The sequence below is a fragment of the Quercus suber genome, unplaced genomic scaffold, assembly GCF_002906115.3.
Source record: "Quercus suber isolate HL8 unplaced genomic scaffold, Cork oak 2.0 scaffold_8, whole genome shotgun sequence".
Lineage (NCBI taxonomy): Eukaryota > Viridiplantae > Streptophyta > Magnoliopsida > Fagales > Fagaceae > Quercus > Quercus suber.
Window position 1 is genome coordinate 579408 of NW_027069474.1, and position 21529 is coordinate 600936.

At 38.5% G+C, this 21529-nt stretch overlaps 1 protein-coding gene across 1 annotated transcript in view; it reads right to left on the reverse strand.

Moving 5' to 3' along the window:
- LOC112036569 (peroxidase 1) overlaps positions 1–17053 on the reverse strand; it is a 30766-nt gene extending 13713 nt beyond the window's left edge. The window contains exons 1-5 of the mRNA XM_065776004.1: positions 16976–17053; positions 16271–16316; positions 14394–14551; positions 13457–13648; positions 13115–13270 (exon numbers count right to left, since the gene is read on the reverse strand). Coding sequence (XP_065632076.1) covers positions 13115–13270; positions 13457–13648; positions 14394–14551; positions 16271–16316; positions 16976–17053 — 630 coding nt within the window. The remainder of the gene's footprint in view (positions 1–13114; positions 13271–13456; positions 13649–14393; positions 14552–16270; positions 16317–16975) is intronic.
- Between the last annotated feature and the right edge of the window lie 4476 nt (positions 17054–21529).

Below are 21529 nucleotides of genomic sequence, written 5' to 3' on the forward strand. Positions count from 1 at the left end.
AAGTACCTGTAATACATTTAGTATTTTCTTATCACATTTCAAATATTCATTTTCTAAATAGTTGAAACTTACCAATCACATTCATTGCCATATTAATATATAAATTTTGTGGATTAAAATTTATAATACCCCTAGGCCTAGCATTTTTCTTTGGAAAATGTTGTGACTTGTGGGAATTGGGATTAAGATGCAATGCAATACATCATTTGATTCATTTCACAAAATATATTTACTTCTTCACTTTCTATCTTTCAAATTTTATTTTTTATTGATTGATTGAGGTTGAAAGTTGATAGGCCAAAAACGTATTGACCCATTGTGATTAAATTAATTGATTAATTCCAAGTTATTAATTAATCAAATTAACATGCAAAGCGCGTGGTAGCACAAACAAATCACCAATTAATCTAAGTGCAATGGAAAATAAATTTGACACGTTGATTTGTTTACGAATAGGAAAAAACTATACAGCAAAAACCTACATGGCAAAAACCTCACCGGGTGATTTTCAGGTCATCATTCCCGAAATTCCATTATTATCACAACAAGCGGTTACAAGTAAAGAAATCCCAGTACCTTATACGAACCTACAGTTGAACCCTTACCCCAATACCCAATTGGACTTGTTCTGTAGTGACAATTTTTCCTTTTGATGCACGGCTCCCAAATACGTGACTAACTAATTGCGCAGATCCAGTACGCGACTTTAATCACCAACTAAAGAAGGTTGTTGGCTGCAAAGTTCTTCAATTCATCGCAACAATGAAAATCAAGAAGATGCTTAGTTACAAAACCCTATGGTGCATATACACAACAACTTCTTCAAGAATGATGAACTAGGGCAAAATTTTGTCTCCGGTCACAATTTGCTTGAACAAACTTTGCTCAATGCTTGTGCAACTTGTGAACTCTTTAACGGCCCTTAAAACAATCATTTTATATGTCTAGGGTTAGGAGAAAAGAAGGCCCAAACACAAAAACACATATCTTAAGAAAATCAGGTCTGAATTCTGAAATTCTTAAACCTCGATAGATAGGAGCTGTCGAGCACACAAGGTTGGAACAGCTTTCTTAAGCTCGATAGATGCAGCTGTCAAGCCAGCTGTCAAACTTTAATGAATTTGCACTTCTTAGCTTGTTTCTTGGACAAACTTGATGACTTCAATACTTGATCTTGAAACACAGTTTCTTGAAGCATTAAATACATCATAGATCTATCCAATTTACAAGTAAAGTGCGTTTTGTCAAATGATTAGCCAATTACATAAAATAATGACATATGTTCTTAACAAGTGCAACACATATGTCCTAACAATCTCCCCCTTTGGCAATCCGTGACAAAACCACAACAAACAAATGAACATATGAGAGAAGTCATAAATCACTCAACTCATATTCACTTGTTGAATACAATAAAATCTATCATAACACAAACTCTTGAAAATTTTTGCAAGAAGAGAGTTTATGACAAGTAGACTTTGACAACCTGTATTTCTGAAACACTTTAAACAAAACTCATCAAGGCATCTTTGTGTGAAATAGAAATAATAGATTGCATACAATTATAAGAAGCATGTGTATAAAGAGAGAAAAGAAACAACACATGCAAGGGTAAGTGAAAGAAAAACATACATCCACATATAGAAAAGAATAAGTACAATGTATGTCAATAAATGGTCACAAGACCCAATGTACAAGAACAATGTATCTATAAAAGAGAGAAAAGAAAAGATACATAATGTCCTCACTACATCTCTCATATCAACAACACTCCCCCTAAAAAAATGGTCCTATACTAACTCTCTCCCTAAGAATGATTACTCTCATATCCCAAAACTACTTCCCCTTTTTTGTCACAAGTGACAAAGGATAAATTGTTAAGTAAACATCTCATCAATAGAGTTAGCATCTCCATCATCATCAGAAGCATCATCGTCATTGCCATCATCATCATCATCCTCAGCTGCAGAATCAGAAGCCACAGAAGGTGGTGGAGGAGAAGCCTCAGAAGCAAAACCACACATGGTCACCTATCGCCTAGCAATACGGCCAACGCGAACGTTCACCTGATACAACTCAGTGGAGAGTGTATCAAGACAAGCATCCATACGTTGAAACTGCACCATGATGTCTCCTAGAGTCACATTACCTATAGAAGTGGAAGGGGTAGATAAGGATGGAGCAGATCGAGATGAAGGAGCTGAACAGGAGGGAGGAGCTGCTAACTCCTATCACGACCGAAACTTTGTCTCACTACATTTTACATTAGTGGCATCTGTGGCAGACATGAAAGAGAAATGGTCAAACACCAAAAAAGGGACAGAAAAATGGCGTAGAATCCTCGTGATAGCAAAAGAAAAGATGAGCTTATCACAGGACACCGAATCTAGATAAACATCTATAATAGAAAGAATGATATGAGAAGGGAAGTTTAAAGTAAGATGCTCAAGGAGTGATAACAAAAACCAAGCATGAGGCTCTGTGATGGAGTTATAATGAGAAAGAGGATGGAGTACAAAGGTCATCACTATGTTCAAAAACCGAGGGCCTTTTGCAAAGCCCGAATAGTAAGTGAACTGGCGCTCGCCCCACTCGGAAGGACGCGCACAAAAAGCAGATTTGAGCTCATCCTTGGACACAGTCCTCAGACGCTCATAACTAGGATAGTTAGGAAACTCTACCCTAGGAACTCGAAGCACATTCGCAACAAGCTGCGGTGTGATAGGAATGCGCATACCTTGAACGTAAAGGAAGAAAAGAGGTACTGAACGATCAATCTCGTGCATGTTGGAGTAAAAATCCTAGATAAGCATGAGAGGACAGGTGATTGGGACGTCACACAGTGACTCCTATCTCCGACTGTGACTGACATCGGGAAGGTCAGTGTCGACAAAGTCCGCTAGAATGACTTGGCATTCTGAATGAATGCCTCGTCTAGAAAAGTTCTCCAAGAAAGCCTTTTGAGCATCCTTATCATGGAACCAAATATTAGGAGTAGGATCAGAAGACAAAGATGTCCCGGAATGAAGAGGGTTCCGAGACAAAGCAGATTTATGCTTAGGTGTCATAGACACGATTAACGTAAACAGAAAGAGAGGGAGGGAGAGAGAGACAATCAGAAAAGCTCCAACAACAATTCAAATATAACAAGTATATTGAAAAGAGAGTACGTATGCATGAGAAATGCATGAATATGTGACATGCAAAGTAAATTCATCATGGACTCAGCCCAATCCAATCTTACCAGCACACAATCAAATTGCACACATCTAAATGCATGATAATACTGTTATAATGCATATGTGATGCAATGCATGAAGTTTTAAGATCATTGAAATGAAAACCCATCCCAAAGTTGTAACAAACACTCATCAATTTTGAAAAAACCCCAAAATTTTTCAACACCCCAAAACCTAGGTTTCAAAACATGAAATGCATGAAGAATAAGAGAATAGAAGCTTACCAAGTGAAGAAAAACTTGATTCAAGATTGGAGTAAGATGAGAGTGTTTAGGATATAAAAGAGAGAGTTATCGAGAGAAATGAGAAACCGGATCGCACAAAAGAATATATAGAACCTCAGTAAAGCTCGACAGATAAAGGTATCGAGAGGTGTCGAGCCATCTGTCAAGATAGGTGTCAAGAAAAACAACATCGACAGATACAGGTGTCAAGAATGTGGCGAGGAACAAAACACCTGATACAGAATAGAAGCTCGATCGATCAACCCAGCTTTTGAGAATCTATTGAGGAGGCAGAAACTTTCTCAATCGATCCACCAGGTGTCGAGAAGCTGTCGAGATTGTGATAAGAAAAAACTTAAGAAGCTCAACAGATAGCTAGGTATCGAGGAAGTGTCGAGCTAGCTTTCAAAAACAGTTTTTCAAGAAGTGAAAAACACAGTCATGAATGCAATTCAACATGCAACTCAACCAATGATCCAATCAACATAATAAACTCTCAAAATCATCTCTCAACAATAATTTTAAGCACATGGGTCCCAAAAACACACACGCACAATAAACAAGTCTAACCAATTTTATATTTCAAAAACAAGTTAAGACAGTTTAGTGAGCATACATTAACACATGTAAAACCTTGTGATGACCAAATCACATCGTACCTGCACATGTATCAAAAGTAGTAAAGAATATTGCGTGTTATGTGTGAAAAACATCACAAGATTGCATAAGCGTCTACATGTTATGATGATTTGAGATATGAGAAAATCACTTTAACTCACACACAATCATAACTATTTGATAGGGACTATCACTTTTGAGGTACATCCTATAACTCCCACATCTCCTAGAATACACACTTGCAATCATATTTAAAAGAATTTTTGATCTTTTTGCTTTTTATTTTTCTTTGTATATTTCTTTTATTTAGCATATCATGCATGGGCATATAAGAAAAAGAAAAGAAATACCCAATGATAATTGACATTCCAATTTTGCTATGTCAAAGCACACAAATGTCATTGACATCACACTTTTACTATGCCAAAACATACAAATGTCTTTCATGATTGGCGGGTAACAGTGGTGAGATGGTTATTTATGCTTTTCTCATAGGATTTTCGAGTCCTTCTCGTAAAAAAGAGTGATATGAGTGTTAAGTGCAAGAGATGACTTAATCTTACTTATCACAAACAAGAGCCACAAAGGTCACTTACTTAGTTGTGCATAAAGATGCTCATCTAAGCTACAAAAGATACAAAGTTTAGAAAACTTTGTTTCAATGGCCATCTAAGGTACACAAGTACCAATGTACACAAAACATATACTGTTTTTGTATTTTTCTGATTTTTCAATTTTTTATTATTCTTATATGAAAAAAAAAACCAAAAATAAACAAACAAAAACATGTAAAGTAAAGCAAAGAAAAAAAACTAGACTGACTCAAAACAGTAAAGCAAAACACACAAGTAATGCAACAAACAAAAACAGGAAGATAGAAGAAAGTGATAGAATCACATGGAGCCCTTTTCCTTCCACACCTTGGAAGCTTTCTGTTGATTAAACCTGTGAACCGGTGGTGAGGGAGAAGAATTGAAACCATTCAAGTTCAAAAGGAACATGAGGGCTTTGAGAAGATCTCCAAGAGGAGCAAGAGAGGATTGAAGCTGATTCTGGCTTCCAGATGCTATCATGCCGTTGCTCTATTGAGTGGGTAACCACTTATAGCAATTTGGTCGAGTATGACTGGCAGCTCTACAATGATGACAGAGATACTGCTTCTTTTGTTAGGCTTTTGAGAATTAGCCTTTTTAGCCCTAGGGTTTTTAACATTTTTCTTATCCTGTTTAGGGGGTGCTCCTAGGATAGATTTACCCTTGTCTAAGTTCTCACTAGTTAATTCAGTTTTAACATCATTGTTCTCAATTTCAACATTATTAACAGGAGGAATAAAAACAGTATTACTAGTAGAAGCAATATTAGAGAAAGAAAGATCATACCCTAAACATGTTCGATCCGAAGCAGATTCCTGAATGCTGAGCATCTCATCAAACTTTGCACTTGAAGTCCTCTCCAATTGAACTTTAACTTGAAACAGCTCCATTTCAAGCTTCTTGGTCTTCTCAGCCAAGAAATTGTTCTCAAACCTTAGTGCTCTAATAGTCTGATTAGCCTCATCAAACTTTGTGGACAGCTCTTCACGATCAAGTTTCACATCACTAAGTTTCTTGGTGGCCAGCCTATATAGTTTCTCATGTTTCTCACAAAGCTTGTACAGTTTTTCATAGGCTGTATAGATATCATCTTGATCATCCATCTTTTCACACTTAGAATCCACCAATTCTTCTTCTTCGTCTACGTCTTCAACAATCACTTCAGTAGGATTAACTGTGGCAATGAAGGCATTCAAGATTCCGTTATCCTCATTATCAGAATCATCCTCAGGCTCAGTGTCACTCAAGGTTACAGCAAGTGCCTTGCTCTTCCCAATGCTCTTGAGATATGTAGGACACTCCTGTTTCATGTGTTCGAAACCATGACACCCAAAGTACTTAGGTCCTGTAGGAACAGTGTACTAACCGTCATCCTTTGCATCCTTCTTTCCTTTGTCTTGGCTCTTGAATTGAGAAGAAATAGATTGCTGATGGTCCTTGTCAAAGCCCTTTCCATTAGCATTTTTCATAAACTTCTTGAACTGCCTTGTAATGTAGGACTTCATCTTAGAATCCTCATCATCTTAAGACTCATCAGTGTCACTACTCTTAACCTTCAAAGCCGTGCTCTTGCCTTTACCTAACTTGCCGATCCTTGATAACCCTAGCTCGTAAGTCTGCAAATTACCAACCAGCTCTATCAAAGGAATCTTGTCAATATCCTTTGATTCCTCTATTACTGTGATCTTGGCATGAAATCCCTCGGGTAGAAATCTAAGCACTTTCCTCACAATCTTGGGTTCAGGAATGGTTTCCCCAAGATTGAAGGTTGAGTTCGCTATGTACTTTAGCTTGGCATAGAACTCATCGAACGACTCATCCTTCTCCATCTTTATCTCTTCAAAGTTTGTAGTGAGCCTCTGAAGTTTTGAATCATTGACAGCCTTTATACCCTCATAGGTTATCTAGAAGATGGTCCATGCTTCCTTAGCAATTTCAGTCGAAGATATCTTCTTGAACTCCTCATTGGTGACCACATTGAATAAAGCATTCAATGCCCTACTGTTGAAGTTTGCCGCCTTGATCTTTCCTTCATCCCAATCAACTATCGACTCCCTTGGCTTAGTCCAGCCAATCTATATAGCTTGCCACACTTTCTCATCTAAAGACTGTAAGAAAGCTCTCATGCGTACTTTCCAGTATGCATAGTTAATGACATCAAATGAAGGAGATATAATTAACAACTGTCCTTTATCAATGACAAATAGGGGTCAATGGATCAACACAACAAAGATTAAACCTAATCAGAGTATGCCTGCTTTGATACCACTTGATAGGCCAAAAACGTATTGATCTATTGTGATTAAATTAATTAATTAATTAGCCAAGTTATTAATTAATAAAATTAACATACAAAGTGCATGGTAGCACAAACAAATCACCAATTAATCTAAGTGTAGTGGATAATAAATTTGACATGGTGATTTGTTTACAAATAGGAAAAACCTACACGGCAAAAACCCCACCGGGTGATTTTCAGGTCACCACTCTCGAAATTTCACTATTATCACAACAAGCGGTTACAAGTAAAGGAATCTTAGTACCTTATACCAACCTATAGTTGAACCTTTACCCCAATACCCAATTGGACTTGTTCTGTAGTAACAATTTCTCATTTTGATGCACGGCTCCCAAGTATATGAGTAACCAATTGTGCGGATCCCAGTACGCGACTTCAATCACCAACTAAAGAAGGTTGTTGACTGCAAAGTTCTTCAGTTCATTCTAACAATAAAGATCAAGAAGATGCTTGGTCACAAAATCCTATGATGCACATACATAGCAACTTCTTCAAGAATGATGAATTAGGGCAAAACTTTGTCTCCAATCACAATTTGCTTGAACAGACTTTGCTCAATGCTTGTGCAACTCATGAACTCTTTGACGGCCCTTAAAACAATAATTTTATATATCTAGGGTTAGGAGAAAAGAAGGCCCAAACACATAAACATGGATCTCAAGAAAATTAGGTTTGAATTCTGAAATTCTTAAACTTTAACAAATAGGAGCTGTCGAGCAGGTACCGAGTACACGGGGCTAGAACAGCTTTCTTAAGCTCGATAGATGCAGGTGTCGAGTTTTAATGAATTTGCACTTCTCAGCTTGTTTCTTGGACAGACTTGATAACTTCAACACTTGATCTTGAAACACTGTTTCTTAAAGCATTAAATACATCCTAGATCTACCTAATTTACATAGTAAAGTGCATTTTGTCAAAAGATTAGCCAATTATATAAAATAATGACATATATTCTTAACAAGTGAAACACATATGTCCTAATAAAAGTTACCTTTTTTTTTTTTTTTTCCTTTTAAGAGTAATTATAATTAATTGTTTTTCACTTTAATATAAACCCATAATTTTTTCTTTCACACTCACAATCTATACTATGGACAAGTGACACCAATTATTTCATTTTACGGGTCTTACATTTTTTTTTTTATTTTTTATTCTCTCTCTCACTCTCAATTATTGAAGCAATTGCACATGGTGATCTCAAATTGACATGCTAGACATTTTTTTTTTTTTTTTGGGTTTTGCTAAACTTGACATGTGAGGATTTGTCGTGGAAAATGATGAGTTTGCACGGAGGAATTAAAGACCACACATGACACATCTACCCGTTAAAAGCTGAGCTCTGTCTGACTATGAATTAGACACCTAATTTTGTCGCTGTTTGATTGTCCTTTTCTTTTTTATTTATTTATTTTCCCTTGGGTATTCACTATTCAGATTTTTTTTTTTTTTTTTTTGGTTGGGGTAAAAATACAATTGGATTGCATTAACTCAAATTAGAAGAGTTGATAGCCTCTCATAATACATTCCAAGTGAACCATAAAACACAAGTAAAACAGCATCTGCGGTAGGAACATCCAGAATCACAAAATCCTTCTGCTATTTGCACGGAGGAATTAAAGACCACACATGACACATCTACCCGTTAAAAGCTGAGCTCTGTCTGACTATGAATTAGACACCTAATTTTGTCGCTGTTTGATTGTCCTTTTCTTTTTTATTTATTTATTTTCCCTTGGGTATTCACTATTCAGATTTTTTTTTTTTTTTTTTTGGTTGGGGTAAAAATACAATTGGATTGCATTAACTCAAATTAGAAGAGTTGATAGCCTCTCATAATACATTCCAAGTGAACCATAAAACACAAGTAAAACAGCATCTGCGGTAGGAACATCCAGAATCACAAAATCCTTCTGCTGCATGGCTCCATTCTTTGCGATCCTAATCATTTAATTATCATCGAATACCAATCTTAAGAAGTGAAACGAATAACAAAGTATGATTTTAACAAGGGTTAAATAGCAAAATAACAAGACCCATTTGAGATCTAAACCCAAACTAAACAAATTATCTAGATCAACATCCAATAACCAATAAACAAATAAACACACATTAATCAAACATAACATAATATAAATTCAAAAAAAAAAAAAGGCTCAAATTATACAGGTGGTGTCATCGGCCTTCTCAGCCTCAGTCTAGAGATCCACCTTCAAATCCTCAACAATGCTCTTACTCTCCAAATCCTAGATCTTAATGCTCTGTTCCGTGGTGGCGCAAAGCCAGTACCTATTAGGATTGAAGCAGAGGGCATGAATAATCGCACTCGCATCAAGCAAGTACAGCTTCTTCTCCTCAGCCAAATCCCACAACAAGATCACCCCATCTTTCCCACCATTGGCACAGAGCGACCTATTGTGTGAAACTGCGACGATGTTCACATACCAACGATGTTCGTGCAAATCTCGACGAGCGACAAGGACGAAGAGGCGTTGCGGAGTCCATTGGGGGAAAGCCTGTTGAGGCGGAAGAGGCTTAAGTGTATCAAGCTTCCCAAAGATGAAGTCGAGCCTAAAGAGGAACCACCACAACAAACTAAGAATAAGAACAACAAGAGTAACAAGAAGGAGAAGGAGAAGGAACCTTCGTAGAGCAGTAGCAAAGAAGAGCCACCGCAAGAGGATGCGAAGGCAATTGGCGATTCCATTAGTCTTTTTATTGCTTAAGAAATACTGTTGATTTGTGTTTTATTCTCAAAAGAAGTTCTTAAGCAATAAAAAGCCCTAATTTTTTTATCTTTGTTATGTTTGTTTTTCTCTAAAAATGTGTTTTTCTAACGGCAAAGGGAGAGGTGGGTAACAGATCTCTAACAGAAGGCACCTCAGGTGAGCAAAGTGACAAGTTTTGAACCACGGGTAGGCAAAGTGCAAACAGGCCAAACCTCAAGTAGGTTTGCTATAATTATCCCTTAAAACCTCAATAAAGAATTCATATTAAGATTTAATTACATTATAATTTATTCAGCAAAAAAAAAATTACATTATAATTTTATGCTACTTATCCTTCTAATTGCATTCTAGTTCTATCAAGTGTCTTAGAGCTTGTTTGGATGAAGAGAGTTTTGAGCGATATCACTCAGTTTTCTGCTTTCATCATCCAAAACGTATGGGTCCCACCTATTTCCAAAACTCATCACTTGTTTGGATTAATTTTGAGTTACCGTTTTCATCACTCTGTCACTCAGGAATACGGATGTGAGTGATCAAAACAAAAAACAGGTTTCACCTATTTTTAAAACTCAAAAACTGAGTTCAGTGGCAAGTCGGTAAATTTAATAAAGTTGTGGGCCCCTTTGCTAGTGCATTGTCACATCCGGAACAGCTTTGAGTTATTACCGTTGGAGCTCCTCTGTTTCATTTTCACTTCCCTCTTTATCCCCAGCGAGCTAGCTCCACCACCAAACCCAACAACCCTAAACCTAGCAACCCCAAATCAGCCAAACATAAACCCAGCAACCCTAAACCCAGCCAACTCCATCAGCACAACCAACCCAATCACAACCACCCACCACCCACTACCGCAACCACAACCAGGCCACCATGACTCAAATTAAAATAAAATAAAATAATTATCACCACCACAAACCCACCTCAACAATGGTCATCCACAACACCCATCACAGGCCATAACCAACACATCACAGGCCACAAGCCACAAGCCACAACTAGCCACAAACCGATTTGACCCATAAAACCCAGGAAACCGACAGTGAGTGGAGGAAGAGTGAAGCAAACCGATCTGACCCACACGAAACCAAGCAAACCGATCTGACGCATAAAACCCAGCAAACCGATCTATATCCACACACCAACACGCTGATCTATAAAACTAAATAAATAAATAATAATAATAATAATTGAAAGAAAATTAAAGGGAGAAGAGTACAGGGGAGATCGACGGCAAGTGGAGTTAGAGATGGGCGGAGCTGGACAGTCCTGATGAGGCGAGGGAGCTTCTCATTTCTTTGTTCCTTCTGATTTGAGGAATGTGGTAGAGAGAAGTGGTGGATTCAATGAGTGAAAGAGAGGAGAGGGGCGAAATTTTTAGGTCTCAGGGGAGAGTAAAGGTAGAGAAGTGAAGATAGGAAAAAAGAAAAAGAAGAGAAAAGAGAACTTACGCGGGTAGGCAAGTATATCCGTCTAACCCAGTACAGTAAATGTGTCCGACCATTATTGCAAAATTTTGAGTTACATAGAACAAGAAATGAATCCAAACATGTTTTATTTTGAGGGAGTGAAAAAATAAAGTTTAAGTGATGAGTGATGAGTGATGAAAACTGAGTGATGGGTGATGAGTGATAGGTGATGAAAACTGAGTGACCATTTTTTTTAACCCAAACAAGCCCTTAATATTTTATATATACTCTAATTTATGTCGAGTATCCTTCTAATTACACTTAAATTTTGTGTCAAGTATATTTACATATAAATTCATACATTTAAACGTTTATATATATATATATATAAGAAGATTCAATTAATATTTATTGTACTTCAATCTAATACTATGAATGAGCCAACATTAAAGAACAAGAAATTTAATTTTTCAAATCACACTTACAAACGATAAGCCTTTATTTTCTCGCAAATCCTATGGCTTCATTTTGTGCTCAAATAAACCACAAATTCTTCACAATTCAATAAAACTAAAAATAGAAATCTCCATATAAATAAAATACACATTCTGTAGTTATTAAATCAAATAACTCTTAAGAATTTAGTTTACCACGCTAAATTTTTTCTTATCTGTCCCTCAATTCCGGTAAGCACTTGAATTTCTCCCATCTTCTTCATAGAGTAAGCAAACTTCTCTAATAAATACTCGAAGGAAAGCAATTTTTTGACTTCTTCTAAAGATCCTTGGTCAGTTAGAAGTGCAGCATCTGACTGAAAAAGACCTTCATTTTCTAGCAAGATCTTGTAGTAATGAGTATCAAAAGATAGAGAGCTTGTAGGGTCCATTAATTGGTACTGTAGTTGTGTTGTCTGAGAGATTCTTGCATTTGGTTTTCAAGTAATCGGCATATGATGAATTTAGAGCAGGATCCTGACCGCCTTTTCCGGTAAAATTATATAATCTATTGTCGAAAGAATGGCAATGTGAATCTCCAATGATGTGTGCACCTGACCATAAAGATAATTTCTTAGTTTTTGGGCCAAATTAAGATGGAAAATGAAATTTAAAAAGAAAAGAAAAGAAAAGAAAAAAGATTATGGTAATAATGGTATTGTCTATCGCCCGAGCAACAAGACTAAATGAAATTAACTTTGAACTTCTATTTAGGGTCCGTTTGGATACAGTTGAAAACTGAAAATTGAAACTGAAAATTGAAAAATACTGTAGCAAAATAATTTTTAAATGTGTGAATAATATCGTGGGACCCATTTTTAATGAAAAAGTTGCTGAAAAATGAAATTTGTGGGTCTATAAACAGTAAAATTTGTGCTGAAAAGTCAAACTTTGCTGCTATTGTACATGAATAGTGCATAAATAGTAACCACTACGGTACTGCTATAGTAACATTTGCCTCTAAAAAGCTGGAAATGTTGGGGAAAAAAAAAAAGGCTGAAGCGCGTTTGCGTAAACGCGCAAGCCAAACGAGCACTTAATATTTGGACTTTTAAGTCAACCTTAACTTGACTCAAAGTATGATCCTCTCAATTTCAAATTAAAATAATATTTTTTTTTATCGGACTTTAGCTTATCCATTGAAATTCTTATAAATTTTTTCCAAACATCATGGCATTTAATTAGGCTACTATGTTACAATAAATAATAATAAAAAACCTATATGCAAATCTCATAATACTTATACAAAAATAGATGTTCCAATTCTATTCCTTCTTTTTGGGTTACATATTCAATTTTTAGCGTTGACTTTTGTTTCAAAATTTTCCTTATATATTATTATTGTTATTTGATGGATGGAAAATACTAACATAACAAACAGAATTCATGAAACCAAGGTCAATTTGATGACGTGGTAAGAATTTTGTTTTTCAAATCAGTATTCCATATATAAGAGGATAATAGAGAAGTATAGATTAAAGTAAAATATTTTAGAGTATAAGAATGATTTGGAACAAAGGTCAAAGGTTGTCTGAGGCTTTTGCTAGCGAAATTTTGTTTGAGTTGAGAAAAATTGAAAGTTGGCGCAGGGATGTTGGCAATGACTTCTGAAGCAAGTGATATGGTTCCGTCTCTTCTTCCAAGCGGCACTTCCCACAATAATCTCTTATACTGCAACCATATCCATAGCAATTAAGCTTAACAATTTTGTTGTACCATAATAGAAAAAAGAAAACCTGGAAAGAATAATGTTGAATAAAAAATAAACGAAAGTGAAACTCCATTTAAATATTGATCAAACAGAGATTTCATTGTTTGTGTATTTAAGATTATATTGAAATATTCTTCAAAAATTACTTGGAATGGAACTGAGTCTCTAGCAGCTAAGGCCACGATATCAGCACATGAGACAATTCTAGGGCATGTCTTCTCTACTTCAGATTTGATGTCGTCTATAATGTTGAATCCTCCCAGGGTTAGATCTGGAGGTGCATCCTTTTCAGCTGTATTATTTGGTGTAGAGTCGAGCAATACTGAAGCATCACAACCCTAACATATAATTCACCAAACTTGCTTTAGAAATACTGTCAAATTAAGTATCATGGTTTAAATGAATGTGATAAGGAGGATTCTACACATTTTTACTTTCTAATGTCAAATATACATCTAATTGTCCTTTTTTTTTTTTTGAATGGACATCTAATTGTCTTTTGTAAAATTAAGAAAAATTGAGGTACTTTATTTTATAAGTCATGTTTAAATTGTTGCAAGTATAATTTTTTTACCAAGTAATATTCACATGTGCATCATATGTGATGATTTCTTGATTTTTTTATGAGAAAAGAGGATTGAGGTAATAAAAGAGCAACAAATCTAGTGACATAAAACTTCAACAATCTTTTTTACTTAAGTTGAGATGGTAAATTATGATTGGTACATATTAAAAAAGTTGTTGATTGTGAGTCTATATATATGTGATATTGCACAGTTACAACTACACAACTTAACAACTTAACCAATTGTGAAATTTGGTTGTTAAAAAAGTACCCTAAACAATGCAACAAAAAAAAAAAAATTGAAAAGTTAAAAGTTAATGAAATATTTATACTATTTAAAAGAAGGTAATATTTTAGATGCATGTACCATCATAATATGTGAGTCCTATTAGGGGGAGGGCTCATATATTGTGAGTGTTATCATGAGTTAATATTAAAGCATGAATTATAAAAAGAAAAAGACATGAATTACCCAGGCCATAAAAAAAAAATAAAATAAAAGGAGGGATATGAATTACCCTAAAAAAACAATCATGAAAATGTAGCCTCAGTAATGGGGCCGCCAAAGTCAAATCTTGTGCAACATATTTCCAAGTGACATTTCTGACAATGTGCTCGACATTTGCACAACTATCCTTGTAATAATCTTGCGTCAATGGTCCTCCATGGCAAGCTTCTTGAATTGCAAACAGTTATATTAATCAAGAAGGAACTCAAGCTAATAATTTTCATCTCTCTCTCTCTCTCTCTGGGGGAATTTCTTTTTCCTTTCTTTCTACTGCACTGCAATGCTATCACTCATTGCATCCTTATATAGGGAGCTGGCGACCTTCTTCTTTGGCAAACAATTCATTCTTCAATCAATGATAGAAAACAGCTAAGCCTGCAAAAGTAAAAAAATTATAACACCACATGTAAGGGAGTTTCAGGTTGACTTGGCTTGTTACTTGATTTCTTTCTAGACTCTTTGGTTAGTACTTTTAATTAGCTGAACATATATATAATGAATTAAGTATGAAATTAAGAGAAGGTGATAACTGGTTAGGATTTTACTGTAATGTTTAGTACATGCATGCATGATACATATTTGGTCTTTATTGGGATGCCCATTTCAGTGCATGAAAAGATTTTAGAACACCTGGTGATGGCCTTTTCTGTCCTCGTTTTGTCTGGTTCAACACCAAATATGCAACATGCCAAAGTGAAACAAAAGTGCAAAATTTGAAGATGCCTTATTGGGAAGATTTTGGTCACAACTTTTGTAGAGTTGTTGTTTACAACTATTTTGTGTTGGCTTTTATTCCGTACCAAATTTGATTGTATTTTTGTTCAATTATATGTACTCTGTATTTTATGTGGGATTTTATTGTATGGGTTGTGTGTGAGAGAGAGTGTGAAGACTCAAGCGCCTATTGAAGACAGTAGATTTTGCAAGAAGTTTCGCAAGAAGCCTTCCTGCAAAGTGAGCCACGTGTAAAGCATATGACTGGAAGGCGAAGAGTCATAACAATTAGTTTTCGCGAGTATTTTGCCGGTAAGACCTTCTCGCAAAACATTCTTTTTTGCTATTTTGGCATATCTACTATGAAAGCTTGAAAATGTGTTAAAACATAAGAGCTGTTTAGACCCCTAAATTAAATTACGGCTCGATTGATTTTACTCTAACTTAATACTAAGTGCGGAATAGAGTAAATGCGAGCGGATAAACAAACAAACTACTCTAACCCATAATCATAATAACACAGCAGTAAAATGAAAGGTAAAAGAGTAGGGAAAAAGAAAGCAAACACAACATAATACGCCGATGTGTTATCGAAGAGAAACTAAAGAATTCGGCAAAAAACCTCTTCGCCGCCCTCCAAGCGGTAATCGATCCACTAGACAATCAGTTAGGATACATAGGTTAGCAAGAAACCCTCCAAGCCTAATTTACCCAATGCACCTAAACCCTTCAAGCTCCTACTCTAACAAGACTTCTCGGAACCGTGTTTTGTCTAACTCTCTGGATCCCGCAATACACCTGATTGCATCCACCAAAGCCTAACTTCTTCCAATACTTCCCAACAGCCCCAAAACCTCACTTGACACTCTGAAAGGGTGTGGTAAGTGTTTGGACTATCAACCTCTCAATGGTATGTGTAGGGACTCAATTTGGAGAAGCCCTTATAAATCAAAAGGAAATTCATCCCATAAGCCCAAACAATACATTTTTAGAGGCTAGGTTCAAGAACTAGGCCCTAACAAACGGACAATGCCCAAAACAGGACTTCCACCCGTTAAAGGCCGGCACACTAAGGTTACTCATCAAGGTTTCTCCTCGGCGTCGATCCGAGGATCCTCCTCCCGGCCCCCCTTCACTCTTCTGTTAGTTCCCCTTATATAGCCTTCTTTTTACCATCTCTTTCTTCCACCTGTTGATCATCCATGCGCTTCCCTTCTAACTGTCCATCCCATCAGCTGTGTTATCAGTAATCATATGATTCGTAGTGGCCAAGGTTACCCTGTTCAGGAGTCACATCTCCATTAGTGTGGTCAGAGGATTAGGTGAGTACATTTATTATGGAGGTGACAACCTGTCCTGAGTTTGTTCCCCCACTTGGTGTTGTCCTCAGTCCACCGAGGACAGGGTCATCCTCGGCGGGGTCCTAGTAGCTCAGGCCTCTATACAACGTCCTCAGGCGATTCTTCATCCTCGGCATGGGCCTTGGGCCGGGTGTAAAATAAGCCGAGGCTATCAGACTTTCAGGCCCCACAATAGCCTCTCAAAATCCTGTTGCCCATATCCTCGGACGGGGAGGAGGGTTTTGATATCCCTGGGCCTTTTTCATGATTCGCCCAACATCGGTCGACGTCAGTATTGGAGTCTTTTCGCCTGCCCAGTGGACGTTTCTGGTGCCTCGATATTTGGCGTGTGTTTACATTAAATTTTCTGTGGCTCCATGTTCCCCACGTCCAACGGTGTGATGGCAATCAATCGATGGGGATTTCCTGCCTTTATGGGCGGGAAGTTTTGCCTGGTTAATTTTAATTGGGAATATAAATACTCATTTGAACCGCTTGGTCTCCTTATTTGCACATTCAAGAACTTCAGCATGCATACTCTGAATCTGGTCCAATCTCCACACTGACCAGTACCCCTTTTTAGCATAAACAGTCTGTCCGAGGAGAATCTCCCCATTTCTGTAAGTCTCCTTTTCTCCATAGCACAAACTTCTCTCTAATTCCTTTTTCTCTTTTGTTCTCTCTCTTTCGAGTCTTTGAGTCGTTACTAGGGATGGGTAAATTTAAGAAGTTAGTTGGGTCTGAAGAGATGATAGAGAAATTCATTGCTGATTATGGGATACCCCATAATGTCGGCTTGAGGTATTACGAGGAAAGAGAGTGGTACACTAAAAGGAACGAGGGCGAAGTTGTGATTCCCATAGTAGCCTTCGTAGAGGGAGGCATGAGAATCACTATGGGGCCAGTGATGAGCGGTTACCTTAGGCATTTTTGGCTAGCTCCTACCTAGTGCGCCGTTAATATGTTTAGGATACTAGGGTGCGTAGATGTCCTGAATAAGAAGATGGGGTTGAGGTTAACCCACCATGATATGAACTGGTGCTACAATCTTCAGCACCTGAAGGGTAAGTCATACTATATGAAGACAAAGGACAATAGGGTTCGGCTTATCTAGTGCCTCCCCGATTCTAGTAAGGGGTTGACTCAAGATTTTCTCATTGTGTCAGGGGAGTGACACGACGGTCTCCACTGCCTAACAGTAGAGGGAGAGCCAGGTAGGATACTTGAAGTAGGAGATGGTCTAACTTCATTTCTTTTTTCTTTGTCATATATCTTCTTTGTTTGATTGATTATAGGAGTTTTGTTCCTCTTTTTGCAGATCCGCACGCTTTCGCGCGACATTTTCACTTGGTCAACAAGCAGGACCTGGAAGCCGCTCTTAGGGAGGAGCTCTTTCTGAACGAGATCGATAATCAGGTTAGAGCTGCCTATAAAATCCTCAGATGTAATCTGGCCCAGAAGTCGTTTTCGGTCCCAAAGCACGTTATCAGGGCTCGTGATCTTCGGCTTAGGCAAATCACCGTGGTAGAGGATGGGTTTTCATTTTCTGAAGGAACTTCTATTTCGGAGGGCATCCTGTTGGCAGGTTCTTCCTCATCCCATCAAGTAGCACAGGCTGAAGAAGGGAGCTCGAAGAAGAGGGAAGAAGTGGTCGAACTAAGCTCATCTGAAGAAGAATTTGGTATATTTGACTGAGCCAATCAGTTTGAGGATCCCTCTGGTGATTTGGGAGATCCCTATTTGTCCAAAGCCGATTTTTAGCCCCCAAGGGTTGGTATTCAGATGGAGATGGGTTCCAAGAGACAGCCCCAAACCAGCCTTCTTGACCTGCTTGAGGGCAAGTCTGGGAAAGGTGTGCCGAAGGAGTCACAGCCCAAACCCCCTCTACCTCTGCTTAAGCCTTCACCTGCGCAGACCAGGTTGTCCACCATCCCTCAAATCTCGGATTCTTGGCCTGAGTCCTCCAATCCAAAAAGAAAGAGGCCCTCCAAGGGCAAGGACCCAGTGGATGGGGGCCGATCCCATTCTTCTCCCGAGAAAGGTGAAGCCCACCGACCTTCTAAACAATTGAGGCTTAGTGGTCAGCGTAAAGGACAAGAAATCATTCAGCAGTTTGAGCCCCAGGCCTGGTTGCTCGCTGCCATGCTCCGTGGGCAACCTTTGATGGATGACGCTACTCTTCGGGATTTCCGAGGAGGTGAAGGGGCTCGTGTAGTCGATGCCCTTGAGAGGTCCCTTCTCTTTCCCGTCGACATGGCTGAGCTTGGGAACATGAGGGGCAAAAGGTTGCCTATGACCTTAAGAGATACCTGGGCATGGTAGGACCTTTGGTATTTGTCTATTTTGTTTGAATTTTATTGCCTAGCACCTCCCTTCCCCTTAATGGCATACTTGTTTTGGTTGGCAGGCTATCCAGGCTGTTTTCAGGTTGGACGAGGAGGCCGACGTCCAGAGTAACGTTCTGGAGAAGGAGCGCGACAAGTTCCTAAAGGCTGCGAGTACCCTTAAGAGATCTAAAGCAGATCTCAAGAAGGCGATTGAAAGTTTGGAAGAGATGACAAGGGCTAGAGATAGCGCGGTCTCTGACCTAGCTGCTGCTACAAAACAAGCCGAGGACCAGACAAAGCATTTGCAGGACGTTGAAGGCCAATTACGGGCTGCTCAAGAGGACATCGTCGACCTGAAGCAAAAGTTGGCCGAGGCGGTTAGCGCAAAAGGTATTGCCGAGTACGCCAGGGACGAGGCCGTGAGGGTCAAAGATGAAGCTATGTTTGCGAGAATAGACACCGAGCGTTTTGTAGAACAAGCAGAGGAAGAGGCCTTTACTGAGGGGGTGGCAAAAACTGAAGCTACCCTTAAGGCTCAAATTCCTGAAGTGTAGGCACTTCTGCTCCCAGACCTGGAATGAAGCCCTCAACCAAGCAGGGGTTGATGCCTCATCTAACCTCAGGGGAGCGGAGAGAGTGTATTACGCCCTTGCAATTTGAGAGGTCATCCCCGTTACTTCGGAGGCGGAGTCCGCTTTACCGACGGCAGGAGAAAGTTAGACTAAAACTGCTGAGGGCACACCTTCAGCTGACAAACCTGTCGAGGGAGCTGAGCTCTATAGAGCGTTGGATGGGGCGGGAATCGACGGTCAAGAAGTGCCCCAGGGTGTGGTGAAGCCTCCTGTTGATCCTTAAACCACACTCGTTGCCCCTCAGATCCCTCATGCCGGGGAAGGATCCTCTGAAGTAGCCCCGCGGAGGCAGGGTCCTAAGGTGTGAGTTAAAGTCGTCCGACAGGCTCTTCAAGGCACGCTGTCCGCCGATTTGGGGGAGTAAGCAATCTCGTTGGACTACCGTGTTCTGATGGCGTGGACACTCTTATTTGTTTTCTTTTTCATTTCATTCCGCTTTTTGCCTTGGCGACATTGTAACAGAATTACATACTTTCTATTTGAAATACATATTTAGTAGTTCACTTTTAGTTCTTTGATTGATACTCCCTTTTACTTGTTATACTTTAATGTTTCGCTTAATACCTTGGTTCTGTTCTGGACTTAGTCTCGTGAGGCAATTAGCTCTCCCTTAAGTTTGAATCTGAGGACCATACCACAACGTGGTTTTATCTGATGCTTTTGTTCTTCTACAAGTAGCTAGCTTTTCCCTAGGTTTGAGTCCTTGGACCATACCACAACTCGGTTTTATCTGATGCTTAAAATCTTTTTGAAGTAGTTAGTTTCCCCATAGGCTTGAGTCTGAGGACCATGCAAGGCCTTGATTCTGTCTAACACTTAGAATCTTTTTTTTTAAGTAGTTAGTTTCTCCAAAGGCTTGAGTTTGAGGACCATGCAAGGCCTTGGTTCTGTCTAACACTTAGAATCTTTTTTTTTGAAGTAGTTAGTTTCCCCATAGGCTTGAGTCCGAGGACCATGCAGGGCCTTGGTTCTGTCTAACACTTAGAATCTTTTTGAACTAGTTAGTTTTCCCATAGGCTTAAGTCCAAGGACCATGCAACGCCTTGGTTCTATCTAACACTTAGGATATTTTTAAACTAATTAGTTTCCCTACAAGCTTGAGTCCGAGGATCATGCAAGGCCTTGCTTCTGTCTAACACTTAGGATCCTTTTGAACTAGTCAGTTTCCCCATAGGCTTGAGTCCGAGGACCATGCAAGGCCTTGCTTCTGTCTAACACTTAGGATCCTTTTGAACTAGTCAGTTTCCCCATAGGCTTGAGTTCGAGGACCATGCAAGACTTTGGTTCTGTCTAACACTAAGAATCTTTTTGATGTAGTTAGTTTCCCCATAGGCATGAGTTCGAGGACCATGCAAGACCTTGGTTCTGTCTAACACTTATAATTTTTTTTTTGAAGTAGTTAGTTTCCCCATAGGCTTGAGTCCGAGGACCATGCAAAGTCTAGGTTCTGTCTAACACTTAGAATCTTTTAGAAGTAGTTAGTTTCCCCATTGGCTTGAGTCTGAGGACCATACAAAGCCTTGGTTCTATCTAAAACTCAGAATCTTTTTTTTTTTTTAAGTAGTTAGTTTCCCCATAGGCTTGAGTCCTTAGACCATGCAAAGCCTTAGTTTGGTCTAACACTTAGAATCTTTTAGAAGTAGTTAGTTTACCCATAGGCTTGAGTCTGAGGACCATGCAAAGTCTTGGCTCTGTTTAATACTTCTGTTCTTCTGTAAGTAGCTAGTTTCCCCATAGGTTTGAGTTCTTGGACCATGTAATACCTTGGTTCAGTCTAGTACCCAGGTATATTTGAGTGGTTAGTTTTCCCATAGGCTTGAGTCCGATGACCATGCAAGGCTTTGGTTCTGTCTAACACTTTTGTTCTTCTGTAAGTAGCTAGTTTCCCCATAGGTTTGAGCCCTTGGACCATGCAATACCTTGGTTCAGTCTAGTACCCAGGTATATTTGAGTGGTTAGTTTTCCCATAGGCTCGAGTCTGAGGACCATGCAAGGTCTTAGTTTTGTCTAACACTTTTGTTCTTCTGTAAGTAGCTAGTTTCCCTATAGGTTTGAGTCCTTAGACCATGCAATACCTTTGTTCAGTCTAGTACCCAGGTATATTTGAGTGATTAGTTTTCCTATAGGCTTAAG